This window comes from Tupaia chinensis, unplaced genomic scaffold (assembly GCF_000334495.1).
Source record: "Tupaia chinensis unplaced genomic scaffold, TupChi_1.0 Scaffold148012_1, whole genome shotgun sequence".
Lineage (NCBI taxonomy): Eukaryota > Metazoa > Chordata > Mammalia > Scandentia > Tupaiidae > Tupaia > Tupaia belangeri.
The window spans coordinates 1,180,637-1,201,073 of NW_006207862.1; the positions used below are offsets into that span (position 1 = coordinate 1,180,637).

Below are 20,437 nucleotides of genomic sequence, written 5' to 3' on the forward strand. Positions count from 1 at the left end.
TAGAGCAGCCATCTAAGGCCTGCCTGCCAGATCAAGCCCAAAGCTGGTCTCTACATGGTTTTTCTGGAACACACCCTCGCTCACATTTGTTTACATATCGTGGATGGCTAAAGTACTTACCCTCGGCCTTTTACAGAGATGTGCTGACCTTGGATCTAAATAACTTTCTTCTTTCCCCTCCTTTTGTTAACTTTATTGGTGAAAAAAAAAGACTTTTTAATTATAGCCACTTTTGAAAAGGAAAACAGTTTTTCTGATTTTACATGAAACCACAAATTAAATGGCATATTAAGAAATTGGATTTAGGGGAACCAGCAGTTAGCGTAATGACTATGTCGCTGGATTCCCACATAGTTGACCGCGGTTCGCATCCCAGACCCGGTGGCTTAAAACTCACGCCGGGCACGTGTGCGTGCCCAAGATCCCGAGAGGAGAATGGAGGAGAAGGGATTGCGGCGTGACCACCCCCCCGGGGGGTGATTTCTCGCTTTCTGTCTCTCTGTCTCTCTCTGTCTGTCTGGCGAGCATACGCACCCTATAGTGAAAAATCTCTCCAAAAAAAAAAGAAAAGAAAAGAAAAAAAAAAAAGAAATTGGATTTAGGGACCAGCAGATGGCGTAATGGTTACATCACTGGACTCCCACATAGTCAGCTGTGGCTCAAGTCCTGGACTCAACTACTTAAAACTCATGCCAGGCGAGTGTGTGTGTGTGTGTGTGTGTGCGTGTGCGTGTGTGTGTGTGCATGCCCAAGATCCCAAAAGAGAATGGAGAAGAACGGATTGTGACATAGCCATGCCCCTCTGGGAAGTGATTTGTGATTTGTCACTTTCTGTATATTTCTCCAGCGAGCACACATGCCCTATAGCCAAAAATCTCTAAAAAAAACAAAGAAATTGGATTTAATTGTAGATAAAATTAATCTTTGTGGTTTATAATATTTATTTCAATAAAATTCATTAAGCACCTACAAAACAGAGTATGGTATAATTTCATGCCTTTCTTTTTTAATTGTCTTATCAGCCTGATGGCACAGAATACCAAATAATAGGGCCTATGGTACAAACTTTAATTTTGTTTACAATTCAGTCATTGAATCACTTAGATGCATGTGCGTGAGTGAAAATACTCTACATAAGGCAATATAAAACACCAAAGGAAAATATTATGTAGAGAACCAAATGATATTTTAAAAAATTATACATCGTTTTATTGATAAACTTCCAAATCACCTGTAACTGTTCTGTATTTGAATCGAATTCTAGGGTGTAATTACTATTTACATATTTAAAGAGTCAAAATTAAACTAGTCAAATAATTTTGGTAACTATTTAAATGTTTTAGGTTTCTAACTTGACATACTCCTCGTTTTAGTGGTCCTACTGCGTCATACACGAGGTATTTAAGTGTAGGAAAAACAGGGGAACTGGGGTGAGCTCCTTGCTGTGTAGACAGCTCGACTTTGGACATTAGGAAGACTGAGCCCACCAGGCCACGTCATTCAGCAATGCCGTCGTCTGCACTCACCCACGGGCCCGAATTTGAGCGAGGAGGCTTCGGGAGTCCGTCTAAACTCACAGTAACAGGTCTGAAGAGTTTAGGAGACCCATGGATGTCCTTAGAGGGCAAGGAGAGACGTTCCAAGGAGGAGGGTAGCCCGAAGCTAGGGCTCCGGTGCTGTAACGAGCTAGTCATCCCAGTCGATGCTGATGGGGCCGCCGGTCAGCACCTGGCTCTGCAAACCCGCCGCGTCCTCGCCTCCGGCCTCGCGACGCATGCGCCGGTGGCAGCCTTGAGCACAGCGTGAACGCGCATCCAGCATCCCACAGACAAGAACCCGGCAGTGCAGAAACACTTCCTGGGAGGATGATAATGATCATGAATAAAAGCAAGGAGTAGAAGCGACACAGCAATGTATGTTCCCGAAGCACTCATTTCATCTAGTTAACTCTTGGAGGCAGGTGTTATTCCCATTTCACAGATGAGGAAACACACTTAAGTCAGGGAATGCCCAAACACACATTTAGTAATGAGCAGAGTTGGAATGTGAGTCACGTGGGCCCTTAAAACCCACATTCATAGCTTCTGCGTGGTGCTGGACCGGAAGAGACCTTTGGGAAGAAACACCTAATAACCTTAACATCCTAGTTCTTCACAGCAAGGTCTGGGAATATCATTGGCTCCTGCGCACTTCTGTTGTAAAATAACAAATTCTTTCTCCAAGCACCTTTCTGTAAGTAACTGCCAGAAGCTCACTGCCTTGTTGAGGACTGAGATCAAGATTGGCAGTCATTGTTAGTGGTGGTCCTGGAGCTATGGGAGAGTGGAGAGGGCATGAACACACTTAAAAGCAGTGTGGGGAGGAGTGCTGGCCTCTTAAACTTCCTTTTGTTTAACCTTTCAACAGTGATGCTGTACCAACAGCAAAAGAAATGTTTGCCTTATCACCCTCTTGCCTTTCTAGATAGCCCCTTGTGACCTCTATCCATGTGTATGCATATTTAAAAAAAGTAACATATTCGGTGTGCATGTAAATTATTATGACAGCAGTTTTTCACATCTGCTTTAGCATGTATCATCCCTTATTTATCATTTTAATAACTGCTTAACATTACATAAAATGGTACACTGTAGCCCTTAGCCTTGTTTTGGGGGCCTTTTTTTTCCCTCCCTCATAAGAATGCTCTACAAGCACTTCCAATAAACCTTGCTTCTTTGTTTTGTTTTTGAGAAACTGTCAGAATTATACTTTTTAAATAAAAGAACTCAATGCTTTTATGGTTATCAGTACATATTATCATGCCACTTTCCAGAAAGTGTACCAACTTATACTGCTGCTGTATACTTCTTTCTATAACTTTGCAAATGTTGTGATTTATAATTTTAATAAATTCAATGTGTATGAAATGGTGTTTTACAATGGTTTTAATTGGCACTTTAAGTACTATTTTCACTGGGTATTTCACTATTGGCTTTTCCTGTGAATTTTCCGTTCATATCCCTCACATGAGACTGACACTGCCTTTGTATTTTTCAGCCACACTTGCCCACAAAAATTGAAAATTATTTGACTAGTGCTTTCTTTGAATAAGCACTGTTATCTTATGGGGCAGGGGGCAGGCAACTGTGGTGTGCATGAGGTTGCTGAACTTCTTGACGGATGGCCAGTTGTACTGTATGTTCCTCAGAGGTTATGTAGATTCTAACCATGGGAGCTTAGAGTGTCAGCACACTGGGACACCAAGGAAAAAGGCTCGGATTTGGGGGTCACAAGGTAAGTGTTCAGCTCACCTTGTGGTCTTTGCCCACAAACTTGAAGACAGGGACCTGGAAGTGCTTTGCTAGGTGATCCCGGGATGTGTACTGCTTTACGGAGTCATCTGAAACACAGCTGAAAGTAGGACAGAGATCACGTCAGACCTGATGGCTTCAGCAGAGGTGGAAAAACAACCCAGTCCAACGTCTGGCTCAAGGAGAGGCAAACCGGGTGGAGGAGTCTGGGCTGCATTCAAGCTCTTTGAGAAGGAAGGAAAAATGAAATTCCCTTCCTGTGACGGCCTCTTCAGACATAGCTTTCCTCCTTAACATCTGTTCTATTTATCACTAGTGTTTCCACAAGGACTTCCTGTTAAGTTAGTACTGCCTAAGTATTAGCAACAGCAACATCACTGATTTCAAAGATACTTTTTGCGGGTAAGGCTATCTCTACACCTGTAAAATATATACTACATATACATGTACATATGTTCTTCAACACAGGACAGGAGTTCTTCATTCATGAGCTTTATCATTGGTTTGAGAAGGCTTTTCTTTAACGACTAAGGGGATGCAAAGGTGAGCAGAACACAATTTGTACATCAAAGAGTTGTACAAATATCTAAGTTTCTTAGAGAAGATTCATTCACCTCAAATTGTGTGTGTGTGTGTGTGTTTTCATAGGTTTTTGCCACAGGCTGTGTGTGCTTACTAGAGAGAGACAGAGGAAAAGTCAGAAATCACCCCCCTACAATGCGTGTGCTTGCCAGAGAGACAGGGAGACAGAGAGACAGAAAGCGAGAAATCACCCACCAGGGGAGACGACCATGTTGCAATCCTTTCTTTTCATTCTCCCCTCAGGATTTTGGGCATGCACGCACATGAGCCCAGTGTGAGTTTAAGCCATTGGGTCCAGAACTTGAACCGTGGTAGACTATGTGGGAGTCCAGCAATGTAACTATTACACTATATGCTGGTCCCAGAGTTTGGGTGGTTTTTTTTGGAGAGGTTTTTGCTATTGGGCACATGCTCTTGCCAGAAAGACAGAGAGACAGAAAGCGAGAAATCACCCCACAACAGGAATGGCCACAGCGCAATCCCTTCTCCTCCATTCTCCTTTCAGGATCTTGGACATGCACGCATGCACACATGCCTGGCGTGAGTTTGAGCAACCGGCATGGGACTCGAACCGTGGCCAACTACATGGGAGTTCAGGGACATAGCCATTACACTAACTGCTGGTCCTGAGTTTTGTTGTTGTTGTTGTTGTTTTTAAGTTCAGGTTTTCTGCTTAAAGTGAAACTTCTAAGATCTCTCCAAGGCTGGCAGGGAGTAAAGACACTTTGATTTCCCATGCTGAGACTGCAGTTTTAGATATTAACCAATCTTCTTAAAGTTCAAGCATCGTTCTCTTACTATTTTTTCCTTTCTGAATTGTAAAGCAACTTTTTATTCTGGACGTATTTTCATTTTTATGATTATCTAATAACTCCTAGCTACAGACCAGAGAAAAAGTGGAGGTCAGATATGAAGGCCTGTGAAACTAGGTACTTGCTCCACATGCCTGCGGACCGCCTTCTCATTCACTGTTAACTGCTGTTTCAGTGCAGTGTAAGCACCCAATGAAATTGTTTAAAAGTAAAACATCTTTACTATATTACTATAGTACCTTATTCCACTGAACTAAAGAGGACCTAAATATATAGTGTGATTTCTGTTATTTCTTGTATTTATTTACTCATTTGCATTTTCTGAAATAAAATTAATTTATACCATTTTCTGATGATGTTCAATAATAAATACCCATTGCATACCTAATCTGGGCAAGACACCGTGCCAGGTGCTGCAGAGGAAATAAAGATAAATAATACAATCTGCAATGTCAAGGAGTTTATAGCCCAGTGTCTATGGTGTTAATAGTAACACCTGATATTAAAATGGTACCTTTCATCTAAATGCCACAGTATTTTCAACTTACTTTATTCTAAAAATACTATTCTTTTTCTTTCTTTCTTTCATGAGAGAGAGCGCACATGCATGTATGCACACAGGAAGAGCAGAGAGAGAGAGAGAAGAGAGATTTTTGACAGGGTCTTGCTGTTGAGATCTCCCAATCCAGCCTCCCAGGAAGCTGGGATTGCAGGAGGGAGCCACTGGGCCTGGCTCGTTTTGGTTGTCTGGGATCTGAACCTGGATCTCTTGTGTGGCCCCACATTATGCCCTACTTCTTATGCTACCATGGCTGGGCCTATTAGTTTTTTTCAAAGAGAAAAGAGCAGAAAGAGTTATAACAAAATAATGAGTTACAGATTAGAACCTAGGACAAATTTTGGCTCTGATTTGCTGTTTGTTGTGAATAAAGTTGCTCTGACAACTCCAAGTCATGTGCTAAAAGAAAGTAACAGTGGTAGAGGAGAACCCAATGTAACTGTCTATCAAAAAGTTATTCAAGGCCCAGCCTGGTGGTGCAGTAGGTAGTGTCCTGAACTGCGGGGAAAGTCACCTGATGGCTGTGACTTCCCAAGCAATAGGCCTGGAACAAACCAGGCATGTGCCTGTGTGCCTAGGATCTTGACAAGTTAGAGGACTGTGAAAGGAACTAGAGCATGACCAGACCCTGACTAGAGCTCTCTCGTGCATGCACACTATACCATTTATGTTCATAAAAAAGTTGTTCGATACTTGATTTTGGAATTCAGTATATTTCTTTCCCTGAAGATTAACTTTCTATTTTGCCTAGACTAATTTTAAGTTATTTTTGCGTTCTCAAAGCATACGCCAACTAAAACTAGAAGGAAATGAATCAGATGTGTTCAAAATCCAGGGAAAACCATCCTGATTTTAATTTAGGCCACAGACAATGAATAAACAAAAAGATAAATAATTGGGGCACTGGATCCCACATGGCTGACTATGTAATTTGAGTCCTGGGTGTGGTAGCTTGAAAAACGCACTGGAGGGATCAGCAGATGGTATAATGGTAATGTCTCTGGATTCCCACATAGTTGACCACGGTTCGAGTCCTGGACCCAGCAGCTTAAAACATTCATGCCAGGCACATGTACATTCATGCCCAAGATCCCAAGAGAATGGAGGAGAAGGAATTGTGGTGTGGCCATCCCCTCAGAGGGGTGATAGCTCACTTTCTGTGTCTCTGTCTCTCCGGTGAGCACACATGCTCTACAGCAAAAATCTTTCTCTAAAAACGAAACAAAACAAAACAAAACAAAGAAAAAAGAAAAACACATTGGATACATACACATGTGTGCCCAAAATCTGGAGAGGAGAATGGAGGAGAAGGGATTGTGGCATCACCATCCGCCCTGGAGGAGGGGATTTCTCACTTTCTCTGTCTCTCTCTGGTGAGTGCATATGCCCTCTGGCAACAATCTAAACTAAGTAAATAAATACATGAATGATCACAAACTTTGTAAATATAAATGGAGTGAATTATATTAATTATGTTTATTTGAGGCTTGTGGACTAGCCCCAATTTACCATTATTATAAATATTCAGTAATTTACTTGGCACATATATAGTGATCCCTCCCCTAGGCTAGGAGTTGAGGAAGAAGAAAAAGGAAGAAGGGTTTCTAGTTTTCTATCAGATGAAGGCAAGGAAGACTTCATGGAAGAAGCGATCCCCATGGACTCTTGAAGGACCAGAAAGAATCAGACAGGAAGAAAAAAAGAGGTATGGAAGATTTGGGGCACAAGCAGAAGGAACAGCATGGGCACAGTCAGGAGGCTGTAAGGAACAACAGTTTGGAGACCGTCAATAATTCCCTTTGGCAGGAGCAGCAACTGGAAAAGGCCAAGGTCGGAGAGTGAAGGCACAGCGAGCCAGCCTGAGAGCGGGATCAGTTCATACGGGTCCGTACATCTTCCTGCCTGAGCTATAGACGGGTCTGTTGCCTGCTTACAAGACAGACCTGCACTGCTGTGTTCTTCAAGTTCTGTCCTCTATCTCTCCACAGCATATTTTTCTTTCCTCTTTTACATGTGTTAAGGGCTGAAAAAATAGTGTGGCTTCTTAGAATGGTCTGAAATAAAAGGAAGTAGTCTTTTCTGAGATTCTTAATAACAAATATATAAATAAAGTTGATAAGCTTTATTGAGATTGTAGGTTATGTATTTTCCCAATAAATGAGATATAATTATGTACTTATTTTTGCAAAAAGGAAACAGGAGGGACGCGAGAAAACTTAACTGCGGCTGAGAGGTATATTCATTATACTGATTGTAGTGACGGCATCATGGGTCTTTACATCAGGACTTATCAAATTATTTAGCTTGCCACTTCATTTATTTATTTATTTATTTGGAGAGGTTTTTGCGATAGGGCGTGTGCGCTTGCCAGACAGACAGAGAGAGACAGAGAGACAGAAAGCAAGAAATCACCCCCCAGGGGGGATGGCCATGCCACAATCCCTTCTCCTCCATTCTCCTCTTGGAATCTTGGGCACACACGCACACATGCCCGGCATGAATTTTAAGTCACCGGGTCCAGGATGCGAACCGTGGTCGACTACATGGGAGTCCAGCGACATAGCCATTACGCTAACTGCTGGTCCTGCCAAACACTTTAAATACGCACATTTACTGTATGTGAGTGGTACTCCATTAATGCTGTAAAAAAGAAAAAGATTTAAGAAACAAAAATCCACTTTTATTAAAAAAAAATCAATTCCCAAATCTACTTAGCATCAAATATGCGACTGGGAAAAAAAAAAGAAAAAAATAATGCTTTTACTGTTTATTTAAAAACTTTCTGGAGATTGCTTTAGGATGGCAAAAAATCCAGAGGGCTCCAGACCCCCTGGATTACAGAACCCCTCTGTTATGGGCCAGGCAAAACAGCTCACAACAACAAACTTTCCATGTTACAAAAATAAGCTAAGGAGCCTTTAGGAATCGGAGGCTAGAAGCACCCCTGGGGAGCAGTGAAGTTTACCAACCAAAAGTAACAGAGAGCCACTGAAAGGTTTTCAGCGGATGAGACAGATCATATTTTAAGCATTGCCTAGGGGTTCTGCTGAGCTGAGATTTGAGAGGTGGCATGTAAGAGGCTGTGTCAGGAGGCTGTTTTTACTGTCCAGGAGGAAAATAATTAGAACCAGAATTAAGACAATAGGAATGGAACAGAGAGCACAGGGTTGGGCATTGTTATTTTTATAAAAGCTTCTTAGTTGAGCCTGAAGTGCGTCAAAGGTTGACAGATCATTGTGCAAGAGATTGATAGAGCAGATGAAGGGTGCCTATGCTGAGAGGCTAGGAGAAGAAAAAGCAAAGCAGGAATTTCCAAAAGCTCAGGCGAGGGCAGGGCTCTGAGCAAGGCACACTCCTGCCTCTTATTAAACGGTTTACCTTTTATGAGGCTGCGGGTCTGCCCTCCCTGAGTCTGTCCTACCTGTTAGAACAAGGAAGAAACTCAAGAGGTACTACTGTGTGGATTCCCCCCCACCCCGGGGATGTATGTGCTCTCTGGAGGGAGACAGTGGGGAGAGGAGGGAGCAAACATGAGAAAGCAACCCTCATGGGAGATAGTCATGCTGCAATCCCTTCTCCTCTATTTCTCCCTCCTTTTGGGATTTTGGGCATGCATGCACATGTGCCCAGTGTGTTTTTCAAGCTGTGGGGTCCAGGCCTTGAAAGCACAGCTGTCATATGGGATCCAGCTGCCTCAACAACTGCATCACCAGCTGGCTACTATGAGGTTTCAGTTTGAGCATAATTTTCCTGGCAATGTAAGCAATGGCTGTGAAAACTGCTGGGCTTCCGTCAAGATCTCAATCCGAGGATCCTCGGGAAATATCATGGACATCTCTTTTGTATGAAACAAGTACAAAAGCAAACATGGCTGTTTCTTCTAAATTTCTTCTCCTAAAATCTACCAAGTATTGTGACCAGCAGATGGCATAATGGTTATGTCGCTGGACTCCCACGTAGTCGACAGCGGTTCGAGTCCCATACCTGTCGGCTTAAAACTCAAGCTTAGTACCTGTGCATAGATCCCGAAATTCTGAGAGGAGAATGGAGGAAAAGGGATTGCGGTGTGGCCATCTCCCCTAGGGGGTGATTTCTTGCTTTCTGTCTCTCTCTCTGGTGAGCATACGACCCCTATAGCGAAAAAATCTCTCTTAAAAAAAAAAAAAGAATAAAAATCTACCAGGTATTTCTTCTTTCCCCTTCACCATCAGACTTCTTGGAAAAGGAGTCTACACTCACTGTTTCCACCTCTCGTTCCAAGCACTCTCAGTCTTTCAAGGATGCAGCTCCCACCCGGCATGCACACACTACCCTCTCTGAGAGGTGACCCACCCTAACAGTTCAAGGATAAACAGGGTAACTCTGTCATTTACTACTAGTCCCGACCTTGTTCCTGAGTCTAAGTGATAGTATTTCCAACTGCCCACTGAACTTTTCTCCCTAAGTACCCTTAGGGAGTTAATTTTTAATTTTTTTAGAGATTTTTTCTATAGGGTGCATGTGCCTGACAGAAAGACAGAGAGCAAGAAATTATCCCCAAGGGGAGGATGGCCACACCACAATCCTTTCTCCTCCATTCTCTTCTCAGGATTTTGGGCACACATGCACATGTGCCTGACCACTGGGTCCAGGACTCGAACTGAGGTCAGCCATGTGGGAGTCTGATGCCTTAACCACTACACCACTGCTGTCCCCCCATTATATTTTTTAATTATTTAACATATTATTCTAAAAATAATCAGGTTTTCCTTAAAAAACAAATAAACAAATAAACCAGAGGTGTGTGCGCTGCGGTATGCCCTTCTCCATCTCCCCCACAGTTTGGAATTTGGGGCAGGCACACACATGCACCAGGCGTGTTTCTGAAGCTGCTGGATCCAGGACTCAAATTGTATGGTCAGCCATGTGGGATCCAACTCCCATAACCAGTAGGCCATGAGACCAACCCAATAACCAGATTTTCTACAATTTTTTTGTCTAGCTAACGGCATCTAACTGGTCACCCGATCCGGACACACTGGAGTCATCTTGGCTCCCCTTTTCTTCACCAGTTCACTTTCAATATATCAACAAATGGTTTTTGAACTAATAAAGAGCCTGTGAGACTGCCCTGCTTGTGACAGTGCTGTGCTGCTGCAGTAAATGGCGGACTATGCGTGGGAACTCGAGGCCGGTGTGGACTGGAATAACGAGCCCATCAAGCAGCATACATACCCATCCCGGATAAGGTAGTATTTGAGGATCTCGTCGATCTTGGCCGTGGGCGTGGCAAAGCAGCTCTCCACCAGGCTTTCTAGGCCACTCACATGCACCAGGGGCTCGATGCCAAAGTAGAGGGAGTCGCGAAGCTTGAGGGTGGGCAAGGCTTCCCTGTATGGCTCTTCAAACTCGTTGTCCTTGAAGATCTCCAGGGTGAATGGGAAGATTCCATGATTTCGGCTCATGATTTCCAGTGGGGAGTTTCGAAGGTGGGGAACGTAGCCTTCAGAAATGGTGTACAGGCGTGGAAATTCGCAGGTCACCGGGATCAGCAGTTTGCTGGTCCGGATGATGATATCCCCGCTGCTCCCCGGGGTCTGCTTGGGTAGACCTGTCACAAGGTTGCTAGCCACGATCTTGTCATTCACCACCTGGCCAGGCCGGGGTGAGGAGAGGAGAGAGATTTTATATTTATTTCTACAGACCTTTTGCCTCCCTATTTACCTTAACATTTATCCTAACTTTTGTTTATATTAAAACACACTAGAGATTTGATTGCCTAAGCCTAAAGCTTTTTTTTTTTTTTTCTTTTCATTGCTCTCCTCTTGTTAGTAAGACATTCGACTGCTAAGTTTTACATACTGCTTCTTGGCCAACCGACACATTCCTTTAGAGTATTACTCTTAAAACCTGACCGACTAGCTGGTGGCCTGGTGGCTAAGGTGGCTGGATCCCACGTAACTGACTGTAATTTGAGTCCTGGACCCTGCAGCTTGAAAAACACTCTAGGTGCATGTGAGTTCACTCTCCCAAGAGGAGAGTGACGGAAAGGGAATTGCAGCATGGCCATTCCCCCTCGGGAGTGATTTCTCTCTCTCTGGAAAGTGTACACACCCTATAGCAAAAACCAAAACAAAAAACCTGATGTAAGGAGGCCAGAGGTAGCACAGCACAGTGCCCTGTGAGGCTGAGCCACATAAGAAGGTTCCAGTTTGTGTCTGGAGATCCACCTGAACACTGAGAGCATTTGTGTGCCCATGATCCGGGGCTGGCTGGCACTGGGGGTGGATCACAGTATGAAGATCCTGTTGGGGGTGCCTGCATCCCTTGTTCATGAAAAAAAGAAAGGAGAAAGAGAAAGAAAGAAAGAAAGAAAGGAAGGAAGGAAGGAAGAAAGAAAGAAAGGAAGAAAGAAAGAAAGGAAGAAAGAAAAAGAAAAAGAAAAAGAAAGACACTTAAAGAAAACATTCATTGGGATCGCCAGGTGGCATGGTGGTTAAAGGTGTTGTACTCCCACATGGCTGACCGTGGTTCGAGTCCTGGATCTGGCGGCTTGCTTTATCACCTTCTCTCTCTCTCTCTCACTCTGTCCCTTTCTGGTCAAATTTTAAAAATAATAAAGGGAACCAGCAGTTAGTGTAATGGCTATGTCGCTGGCCTCCCACGTAGTCGACTGCGGTTCACGTCCTGGACCCGGTGGCTTAAAACTCACGCCGGGTGCATGTGCGTGCGTGCCCAAGATCCCAAGAGGAGAATGGAGAAGGGAATGCGGTGTGACCATCCCCCTTGGGGGGGGGTGATTTCTTGCTTTCTGTCTCTATGTCTCTCTCTGTCTGTCTGGTGAGCGCACATGCCCTATAGCAAAAATCTCTCAAAAAAAAAAAAGAATAAATAAATAAAGTTAAATAAAATAATTTTGTAAAAAAGGAAAAGAAAAACTCTCATCTACACAGACTCAGCAAATTCAAAGCTCTCGTATTTTAGAAAAGGATGCTATTTTTCAGGAGCCTTAGATTGGGTGTCCCTGCTGGAGTGTGACCTTGTGCTCGGCTCACCCACACTGGAACTTCAGCTGGCATGTTTCTGCAGATGATTTTCAGCTCTTCATCTGCAACCTTGTTTGCTCTCTGTGCACCAGAGAGTAATGCCAGCTGCCTATGGGGCGTTTTTATTTGATTATCCACCAATACAATCAACTTGACTTGCCTACAGTGAGACCACCTGCTCTTTGAATTTCTCCCCCATATCTCATCCCAAGTTTAGTTAGTTCTCTTATTTTCACTTAGTAGGATGCATAAATAAGTATTGTTTGACCAAATGATCACAAAGGCCTCTGCACTGACCTGCAGGGAGATTCTCTTTGCTCTGTCTTACATGCTTTCATCAGATCCCAAATTTCATCACCACAGTCCCTTATTAACCCCTTTTCTAGGGACAAAACCCAGAAATCTCTCTCTAGCACACGAGGCAGGTCTTTGGAGGTGCAGCCTACCCATCTACGTTCCCTGTTTTGTTTCCCAAGAATTCCTTGCCAGTCAGGCTACGCTTCACATTTATCCCACCTGAATAGTCGTCTCGCAGACTTTGCTCACTTTTTTCCCATCTGAAAGGCCTTTTCTTTGCCTCTCTGCTTGTGTAAACCATGCATACTTCCATCCCAACCTAAGACCACTTCTCCCTTTACTGGATTCTTTAAGGGCCTGTCATCTGTCTCACTGTTTGTCCTTTATTTACATTTTATTTGTTGTCATCTTAATACTGCTATGTAAGTTCCTTTTAGACAGGAATCTTATTTCATTATATCCCTTGGACTCTCTAACACAGGGCTGTGTATAGATTTCTGGGTGAAAATATAACCATATGTCAACCTGGTTCAATACTTGAATTCATACACTACACCGTAATTTAATCAACCTCTGTATTGGTCACATTCTTTTAAAAAAGAGTCAGGGGAGATGTAGTCAGCTTCTAGCTGGTGCACTCAGGAAAGTATCTGCACTTTCCAGAGAGACAGGGCTACCAGAGAACAGCAACAGCAGAATTCTTACCTCCCTGTCCTCACAATGCCAGGACCAGGGGAGACACTCAGTAATGCATTGTCAAATGAGTGACATAGATGTTTAGTTTCGATTCTGTTATGTGGACATATCTTATCTATGACACAGGCCATACTGCATGCTTCTAGTCAGCTATCTCCCAAATAACTGGCTTTGGTTCTTCCTCAAGTGTTCTCCACAAAGAACCTACATCAACAACTGTGCCACACGTCTTGAGCGAGAAGAGGATGTTGACATGGGTGCCATTGGATACTCCTCGGCAGGATGTGTTGGTCAGGAAGAGTTCCAGGCCGCCAACCAGCTCTCTGGGGATGCTCACTTCAATGGTGCTTGACTTGCACAACACAGGGACTGTGGCAAACAGGGACTACTGTTAGAACCAAGAGACCTGAACCAGGAGAACAGGATAAGGGATTGTTCTAGAATAATTTCACCCTCGAACATCTTGAGATTTTGGTCCAACCTCAAGGAAATCAGTGTAGCTCAGAATAAGTTGATGAAGGAAATCAGGATTCCTTTCCCCCAAGATTAAGGCCAAATAATGCTCTTCAAATATATTGTCCCCTAAATTAGAAAATATTGTGTTCAAGTTTCAGGTTAAAAAAAATACTTGTTTCAAAGTGTAGCTAGTATAACTCCATGAACTGAAACACCTAATGGATTAATTTTTAGTGCAAATACAATTTATTGGCAATATAGGAAAAGTACTACTTTGATACAGGCTTAAACTGTATCATAACATAATAGCAGAGCTTTGGCTTTATCGTTAATTATTGCCCCCATAAAACTGAGGTAATAAAAACAGTGTTAGTGCATTTGGGAAAGGCTTCCAAATTGTTCCTGCATTGCTCAGTAAACCATAAACTCTGACTATAAATTCCACTAAAACTTAGTGTAAAAAAGATTGCTTTTCTTCAGCATTTCCACATTCACTTCTTTAGACCCTAAAAACATCCTAAAATGAATACTTATGGGTACTGCCAGAGTCTAATATGCAAAGACATATCATAACAATGGGATAGTATAAAATAGGTGCTCATTATATATTTGCTGGATGAAAATGAATGAATATTATGGACATCAAAAACCAAATTTCCAGGAAAGTTCTCAGAGGATTGTTGATACTCATATTTTAGGTGTAGAGAGAAGAATCCATTCTCAGACTTTCAACTTAGGTTCACTTAGTTTCAACCTAATTTTCTGTTAGAAAAGAGAAGAACTGCATCAATACTTAAAATTCAAATTGAGTGTTAGTTGTACAACAAACCAGAGAAAGCAGAGAAAAATCAAAGGTCAATGGCAAAGGAAAGTTAGCTTTTTGGTAATCTTTTCTCAGAGACATTTTCTCTTGGATGATTCCAGAGTGATGAGGATCACAGGGCTCAAAGAGCTGGTGTTCTAAAAGACTGGAATCTTGACACTCTTGGAAAGAGAACAAAGAGTTTTAGGGGAGGACGTAGTATAAATGAGAGCATGTACTACCTTGGCAAGTGTGGTTATCTTCAGACAGCACCAAGCCCCGGGGACATTCACACTGGTAGCCCTTCTCAGACTCAAGACAAGAATGGCTGCAGCCGCCATTGTTATTGTGGCATCCTTCAATGTCTGCCGTAGAAACCAACAGAAAAGGGAATCATCTTATAACCCTCTTTCCGAAGAATTCTGGCACTGTGCATCAGGGATTATACTTGATTCACGGAAGTATTCCTGGGGTCCAACCCACTGAGTAAGAAGTGTAAGCAAGTACCCCACCCCTGCCAAAAGAAATGTTTATTAAATGTTATAGCTACAGATACGAAAGGTCCAACATCCACTCCTCTACACACGTAAGCTGGTCAGGTATTTTGTAGAATGTCCTTCGATTTGGGTTTGTCTGATGTTCTTCTCATAATTGGATTATGTGTTTTAAGGAGTAAGATATGAAAGTCGTTTCTCAATTGCTCTAACATAAATCCACCCAATCTGAACATCACAGAGTATTACAGACATAAAAGGGATCGATAGCGTATAGATTCAACTGGACTGGCTGATGGACTAGAGCTGTTGTGGACTGGCTGGCTCACTTGCCCCTCTCCTTGCATCTCGAAGAACAAGAGCACTGAGGGGATAAAGCATGTGGTGGAGATGGCACACCATAAAAATGAGATCCAGACACCATGCTAAGAGCATCCATCCAGCTTAGCTGGGTGACTCTCTTCTGCTGAGGTAATTTTTTAGGGCTTCTCTTCTTAAACTTTTACAATGCATTCTCAGGTGAAAGGGAAGAAAAATAAATTTCATTGAAAGCTAAAGAAATTACCATATGACTTTAAACTTAGCAGAGGAAAAATAATGTTCTTATGGGACCTGGACGTTATCTTTTAGGTCAGAGGTTGCCAAACTCTTACCTACTACTCATTGTTACAAATAATGTTTTATTGGCACACAAACATGCCCATTTGTTTCCCTCTTGTCTATGGTTGCTTTCCCACTATTAGAAGGACAGAGTTGAGTAGTTTCTACAGATTTCACATGGACCACAAATGCTTTCAAATAATCCGAAATACTCAGAGAAGGATAAGTTGATTTCCAGTTACAGCTGTATTTCTTTCAGTTCAATAACAGTGAAAAAAAGTTCTTTGGAACCTCAGTAAATTAATTTAGGATAATCAATTCTTTTAAAGTATCAAAATGAGTTTATTAAAATGTATACTTGTTATACACAAAACTTAGAAATACCTCAAGGTTATATACTTTAAATTATACAGCCTTATACTTTCAGCCTCCCGCGTTACTGAGGGGGTGAGGAGGCGGCTGGTGTGTGGCGCTGCGGGGTGATGGTGGGGCTGAGTGAGTGAAAGTGAGAGTCTTACCGATGGGAATTAACCCCCTCACCAGCCCGGACACCGGTTCCAGCGGCAGGGGGCCCCGACTGGCAGAATCCCCGGGATAATCAATTTTTGTGACAAGCAGACAGAGAATAAATTTGTAATGACAATCATTGTGAATTTATCTAGAGAGAGGGATCATCTATTTATAAATCTATATCTTTTAGAAGAATAAAAGCATACCTACTGCTTTTAAAAATAGCTGAAAATGTTAAGTAATAGCATGGAAGAAAGTAAAAAATATGCTATGAGTTAAAAAATCAGCAATAACAGGATTTTTTTCCCTTAAAAATGACCCTCCTTAAGTCAATTTATTTCTGAGTTGTGATTTCAATATTTATAAAATGAAGAGGATGGACTAAATGTTCACTTAGGATATTCCCATGTCTAAAAATGCAAAGCAGAAATAAACTGAACATCTAAAAGGACTTCAAGGATCTATATCTCTCAGGAGAGTATACCAAAATGTTTCAAATGGATATATCTGGCACATGAAATCGTGGATCATTTAAATGATCTTACTTGGGGTCAGCAGGTGGCATGGCGCTGGACTCCCACATCGCCGATTACGATTCAAGTCCCAGACCTGGGGCTTGAAAATCATGCCTGTGTGTGTGCGCATGTCTATCCAAAATCCAGGGAGGAGAATGGAGGAGAAGCAATTGCAGTGTGGCTGTCCTCCTGGGGGCTGATTTCTCACTTTCCCTCTCACTGTCTCTGTCTCTTTCTGGCAACACATGCACCCTATGACAAAAACCCTTAAGGTAGATAAATACATAAATAAATGAATACTCTTCCTTTACTGCTCTGTATTTTCTTCTACACTGCATAATAAGGCAAAACAATAAGCATTACTTAAAAATTAAAAAGAGCTGTTTATTTTTTAAAAGAACATATAAATCTAACAGCCTAAAACATACATATTTGGACCATCAATAAAATTTAAAGATTACAAATAGGAATATTAAGCCTGAAGTGCAGTTCATATATAATTTTCATCTTCTGCTAAAATATTTTTCAGTTATGGTTATCAGGTCTTACGATTATATGAGGATTAACTGTAATATTTCCAATAAAGTAGTCATGAATAATTATAAATGTCCCTTATGGAACATTTTATTAATATGCAAATATGAAAAAGTTATTACATAAAATAATTAAGGTCTAAGGAGGATTCAGGACAATTTTATTCAGTAAAATTTAAAATACATTTAGACTTGTTATAAGGGATAGTAGTTTAATATTCTGCTTAATGTTCCCTGAGTTAATAATGCAAACTTTGCTGCACCAAATAAATCATGGGCCCTGGCCATAATTTTTTCTTCGCAAGCAGTATTTTATTATTTCGACTATAACTAACTAGAATGAAATGAACTCTTTAGATTTTTTTTTTTTTTAATTTGCTCTAGGGCATGTGTGCTCCTCAGGGAGAGAAAGAGAGAGGACAACTGAGAAAGCGACCCTCTCAAAAGATAACCTCACTGCAATTCCTTCTCCTCCATTCTCTTTTTAGGATTTTGGGTGCACATGCACACATACCTAGCCTGTTTTTCAACGTGCTGGGTTAGAATTTGAACTGTACAGCTAGCCATGTGGAATCCTGCTCCCTTAATCACCTGCCACTGACGAGGCCTAAAGTGAATTCTTTGTAAGCAGTTCAGTAGCTCCATTATTCCATAACATTCATTTATCCAGAGGGACAAATCATTCATCATCTGTAAATAATCATGTTCAAACCATTTGTTTCTCCATGTAATCGGAAAGAGGGTTATGAGAATTCAGACTTACTAAAGCAAAAGTGACAAAATTTACATTGCGATCATTTGGAAGGGTCCATGTGCTTTACAAAAGGGACATTTTTTAGGTTTCATAAAATAATAGTAATTTTTGTCTCAATGGTTTGATATACATTATGAATTCTTCTTTGTTACTTAGTCCTATAAAATATATATAGTATCTCTACATTAAAAATAGATCATCTTGGAACCAGCAGTTAGCGTAATGGCTATATCGCTGGATTCCCACGTAGTCCGGTTCACGTCCTGGACCCAGTGGCTTAGAACTCACGCCGGGTGCGTGTGCGTGCGTGCCCAAGATCCCGAGAGGAGAATGGGGCAGAAGGGATTGCAGCGTGACCATCCCCCCTGGGGGGTGATTCTCGCTTTCTGTCTCTATGTCTCTCTCTGTCTGTGTGGCGAGGGCATGCACCCTATAGTGAAAACCTCTCAAAAAAAAAAAAAAAAGATCATCTTACTTATCTCCAAAACGTATTAATTTTGAATAAATATTATAAAGCATATGTGTAAGGGTCCATTCAGTAAAGCTCTTCTGAGCACCACCTGGTATCGCTCCAAGGAACCAAGGCTGAGCTTCTGCAGAATTGGTCTTGGCAAGAGCCCACACTCCAGGTGCTGCTACTGCAAGGTCACACTGACTCAGGAAGTAGCAGATAAAGACCCAGAGTGAATACTGGGAGGTCTGACTTCCAAGCTCTCAAGCCCTGCTAGCCCCAATGATGTAGACTGTCCTAGGAAGGAGGCCTGGGCAGGGTGAGGTGGAAAAAAAAACCCCAAGTGATTCTCAGCAGCAGGGCAGTTTGAGAAACTTTACTATAAACTGCTGTGTTACGTGCCCCTGTAACTGCTATCCAGGGGTACTCCTCGGGCCTATGGCATAGATGTTTCTTAAACAGTTATTCAGAATTGCCATAATCTGACCCCAATCCTTCTAACAAGATTCTAAGTGACACATGGGAACTCTGAGGTCTGAGAGACATGAAATACTCTTTTTATTTACTCCCCTCACCAAATGTGGCTTTCTGTCTCTTGCAAAAATTCCCTCCCCCCATGTGGCTTTCTGTCTCTTGCAAAAATTCCCTCCTGTTAAATCTCAGAGAGAAAAATCAACACCGAGCTCTGTCCATAGCATGAGCGTTCTCAGTGATACCAAAGCCCTCTTGTCCTTTCTTCACGCAGCCAACCGTTACTCTCTTCTAACACGAAGGCGGTTTTCCTGAGCATCAAAGAATAAGCAGTGACTCCCTCCGAGCTCTTGAATGGAGTGCCACCTCACCCGTTCTCACCTTCACAGGTCCTGCCATCGCTTCTCAGCACACGGCCGACCCCGCACTCACAGCGGTAGGAATTTTTGAGGTTTACACAGACCTCACTGCAGCCACCGTTGTGCTGCTCACATTCGTTTTCATCTGGAGAAGAGAAACGGCACCATTTCCATATTGCTGAGCAAGTCAGCTTTTTCTCAAGCCCCTGAGCAGAATATCCACATCGTTTCAGATCCTGTTGCTGTACCGTCCACATCCCAAGTCCCCCACTATGGTCCAGTATAATCACATCCGCCAGCCTGATCTCCTCAACTACGTTATTTGTTCAGCTGCCCTCTGCTGAGTGGAAGGCACCTCATTGCTGCCAATTCTCTCCTCTAAGGGCAAAACTATGGAGAAATGAAGTTCCTTTTGTACCTGGGTGTACCTATTTGTTCTGATGAATTTCATTTTCTACAATGAGTTTCTGAAACATTGCTAAATATATACAAACTTAAAAACAAATGTGTTTTCAATCCTTAAAAGAGCTTATGGGCCAGTCGGTGGTATGGTGGTTAAGATGGCTAGATATTACATGGCCAACAATGCAGTTCAAGTCCCAGGCTCGGCAGCTTGAAAAATACACTGGGTATGTGTGTGCACATGCCTGAAAGGAGAATGGAGGAGAAAGGATTGCAGGCCACTACCCTAGGGGTGCTTTTCCACTTTCTCTCTCTATCTGTGTCTCTTTCTCTCTTTCTGGCAAGTGCACATGCTCTCTAGTAAATTTAAAAACAAAAGAAAAAAGAAAATTGCATAAGGAAATAGCTGATAAACTTTTTGTGACGCAGTTATATGAATGACTGCTCTTAAAATCTGTTTTAAAAATTGGAATATTCTCACACTGCACATAAGCAATGACTGTTGACCTTTTAAAGAATTTGATGAAAGATAAGGACTTTTGCCATAAAAATGCACAGTTGGCGGAAAGTGTCTGTCCCCTTTCTTCTATAAACAAAGGGAAGTTTAGGAGCTAAATCTGTCATGGTCCTCGGGGACATGGTCCCCATGAATGACACCAGCTACATTATGGGTACTCCCTAGCCAAATGTGGCTACTAGAGCAGACAGCAGAATTCTAGACTATCCCTAATGACAACCTAAACTTGGATTAGGGCTTTACTCACACACTAAAAAGGGAGCATACTATTGTAAGTGTTCAGAGTCACAGACTGGGAAAAGGATGGCGCTC

General features: G+C 42.2%; 1 protein-coding gene across 1 annotated transcript in view; it reads right to left on the reverse strand.

The window, feature by feature from the left end:
* Positions 1-854: 854 nt before the first annotated feature.
* OIT3 (oncoprotein induced transcript 3) overlaps positions 855-20,437 on the reverse strand; it is a 31,847-nt gene continuing 12,264 nt past the window's right edge. Inside the window, exons 5-9 of the mRNA XM_006170079.3 lie at positions 14,762-14,884; positions 13,470-13,630; positions 10,458-10,873; positions 3,291-3,390; positions 855-1,857 (exon numbers count right to left, since the gene is read on the reverse strand). Coding sequence (XP_006170141.1) covers positions 1,687-1,857; positions 3,291-3,390; positions 10,458-10,873; positions 13,470-13,630; positions 14,762-14,884 — 971 coding nt within the window. The 3' untranslated portion in view covers positions 855-1,686. The remainder of the gene's footprint in view (positions 1,858-3,290; positions 3,391-10,457; positions 10,874-13,469; positions 13,631-14,761; positions 14,885-20,437) is intronic.